This window comes from Orycteropus afer, unplaced genomic scaffold, assembly GCF_000298275.1.
Source record: "Orycteropus afer afer isolate SDZICR_OR568_19922 unplaced genomic scaffold, OryAfe1.0 scaffold00044, whole genome shotgun sequence".
Taxonomy (NCBI): domain Eukaryota; kingdom Metazoa; phylum Chordata; class Mammalia; order Tubulidentata; family Orycteropodidae; genus Orycteropus; species Orycteropus afer.
In genome coordinates, this window is record NW_006921631.1 from 9,021,164 (window position 1) to 9,023,987 (window position 2,824).

Below are 2,824 nucleotides of genomic sequence, written 5' to 3' on the forward strand. Positions count from 1 at the left end.
CATGAGACAAAGTATATGTGAACTGCTGTATGAAAAGTGAATTTACTCTGTAAATCTTCACCCAAATCCTAATAAAAAAAAAAAAAAAAAAAAAACACCTTTGAATTCTTTAGAGGAATGCACCAAGGACTGGAATAACAGAAAACCAGGTGCCTTCCAGTCAGTTCTGACTCATGCAATCCCACGCTGTCAGAGCATAAGGGTGCTCCAGACATTTTTAATGGTTGATTTTTCAGATGTAGATTGCCAGGCCTTTCTTCCAAGGGCCTCTGCATAGACCAGCCCTCTAACCCTTCAGTTAGCAATTAAACATATTTAACCATTTGTACCACCCAAGGTTCCCCAAAATAACAAAATCAAGATGTAATTGCCACAAACTAGTTATAACATGGATTTTGAAAATCCAATGCTTCTTTGCACTTAAAATTCTAGAAAAAAATATTAAAATAATCTTAAACACTGACAAAGTATTTATCATATGTCCAAAACGTACAACATGCTTGAGAACAGACTCTTGGGAGCTTCCATAACCTTCTGTGGAGAGAAATGGGGACAGCAGAGAGTTATTCCCATAATGGTTCACTATTCGCTCCCATTTAACATCTTAATACACCTTAAACTGATTATCACAACTGACAACATGTGATGATTGAGAAACACACAAAAATAAGAAAACTAGAGTTATTTCCCTATTTAGGGCCTCAATCCCCACCTCTGTAGTGTCTAAACTAGTTGATTACCAAGGTCATATTGTTTCTAAAAGCTACATTTATTTGCAAGTTTCTCTCCACCCTAGGAACGCTGGACCTCAGATCATCAGTTAGTATTTTGGCCCCAATTATATGCCTGGCATGTGCTGGGAGCGCTGAGGATACAGCAGTGAAATAAAGAAAAAAGGTCCACTGCAACGGGAATATGCTATGGGAACAAGAGAGCAAGGTTAATTCTAAATGAACAAGGAATTCTTCCTAAATGCGGTGGCACCTGGTTTTGCTTTAAATTACAAAATGTCACATATGAAAGTTAAAAAATTCATGCAACCAGGGGAAAAACGCAACATAAACTTCAAGGACCTAACCCAGAAAACCAAACCCACTGCCATCGAGTCCATTCTGATTCATAGTGACCCTATATGACAGCGTAGAAATGCCCCAGACTGCCTCATCTTTCTCCCGCGGAGCCGCAACTGCCAACCTTTAGGTTACCAGCCCAATGCTTTAACCACAGCTCCTTAAAGCAGGCACAAATACTAGTGTAACTTAATTAGTAAATAAGTTCGACAGAGGCTGAACCTGCACCCCGTGCGTCAAAGCAGTCCAGGCCTGGAGGAAAAATGAAAAATCAAAATGGAGGAGGGGCTACAGAAGAGTCGGCTCTGGTGTAAAAACCTCGTGGCTCGCTTCTCATGGCGCCAGCCAGCCTTCTTGCTCTGCCTCGCTCCAGCCCTTGGAGGCATCATCCTGTCTCACAAAACCCAGCATGCAGCTCCCCTTGAGAAATCCTTATTCCAAACGAAGTTGGAGGGTGTTAAAAGGTAGGGAAAACAAGTAGCCACATCTTTAAGGCAGTTCAGGGGGCAAATGACGAACCATCTGGTAGGGCTCCACCCTTCTCCACCTGCACAAAAAGCCCAGGGTAAAACTAGAAAGTCACTTCCCTTGCCTCTCCTTGCCTTACAGATAGAACAAAGAAAATAGGCTTCCAGGGGAATCAGACACCCATAGGGCAACCCCTTTCCGTGGGTACAAGACGCGTAAGTTCCAAAGACCTAAGAGCACGCGGCCAGTGTAACTTTCTCATTGAAGCTGACCACTTTTCTTCTTAAAACCATTAAAACACAAGCTGCTATTAAAACTTCATGATATCACAGCGCCTATTTGGTTTTCACCCGACACCCTATGCAATATCCCAGTTCCAGCGTCCAGCCCAAGCAGGGCTCCCCTTTTCCCGGCCGCCGCCCCGAGGGATACAACCACCCTCGCAAGCATGCGGAAGGGGCTTTCCGGCTCGCTCCGCCCTCAGCACTGGGGCCGCGCAACTGCGCGAGCACATCAGTGCAAGGGTGCAGGGCAGGGGCCTTTTGCATCGGGGGCTCCTTCGAGATTCTGTTTAAAGTCGGCGTCCCCAGCACCAGACTTGCGAAACAATAAGCATCCGCTTTCCTGCCCCTCCTCCATAGGACCCCAGCTACGAGTTAAATACGCTGGGAAAAAATGGGGAGCTAGCTTGCCAGCCAAGAAATCGGTGGCCGCTGTACCCGGGGAACCACGATTTCCCAAGTCCCTGGCCGCCCCTCGCCCAGAGGAGGAGGGGGAAGCCTTCGCTCTGGACGGGGGCCCGGAGTGAGGAGCCACGCTGGCCACGCGGTGGCTGCAGCAACTGCCTGCGCCGGCCCCTACCCCCACCACAAGCGCCGCCGGGCAGGGCCGCGCAGTACCTTGCCGCTTGCTGTGCCCCCGCTGACGCCGATCAAGAAAGGCTCGCCGCCGTTGGGCTGCTGGTGGTCCTGCAGGGTCTGCTCGCTGTCTCCAGCCATGGCTAACTCTGCTTCTCCTCCTCCCAGCCTGTGCAAACAGAAGCACGCTCCTCGCCCGCGCCCGCGCCCCCGCCCCCGTCACGCTTTCTCTACTTCCCGCGGCCACCACAGGGCGCTGCTGCGGTCGAGCTGCCGCTGCTCCCCTCGGACCTGGTCGGAGCCCTGCGTTGGAGCTTGCTTTCTCAGAGGAGCCCAGCACTTTCCTCTCCCCGCAGCGCCCGTCCCGGTTTACATCCCAGTCAGAGGTCAGCGTGATGCTGCTGCTCCAATCCAGGCGGACATCGTGCT

The 2,824-nt window shown here is 50.0% G+C and overlaps 1 protein-coding gene across 1 annotated transcript in view; it reads right to left on the reverse strand.

The window, feature by feature from the left end:
- UCK2 (uridine-cytidine kinase 2) overlaps positions 1-2,536 on the reverse strand; it is a 97,536-nt gene extending 95,000 nt beyond the window's left edge. Inside the window, exon 1 of the mRNA XM_007937742.2 lies at positions 2,438-2,536. Coding sequence (XP_007935933.1) covers positions 2,438-2,536 — 99 coding nt within the window. The remainder of the gene's footprint in view (positions 1-2,437) is intronic.
- Between the last annotated feature and the right edge of the window lie 288 nt (positions 2,537-2,824).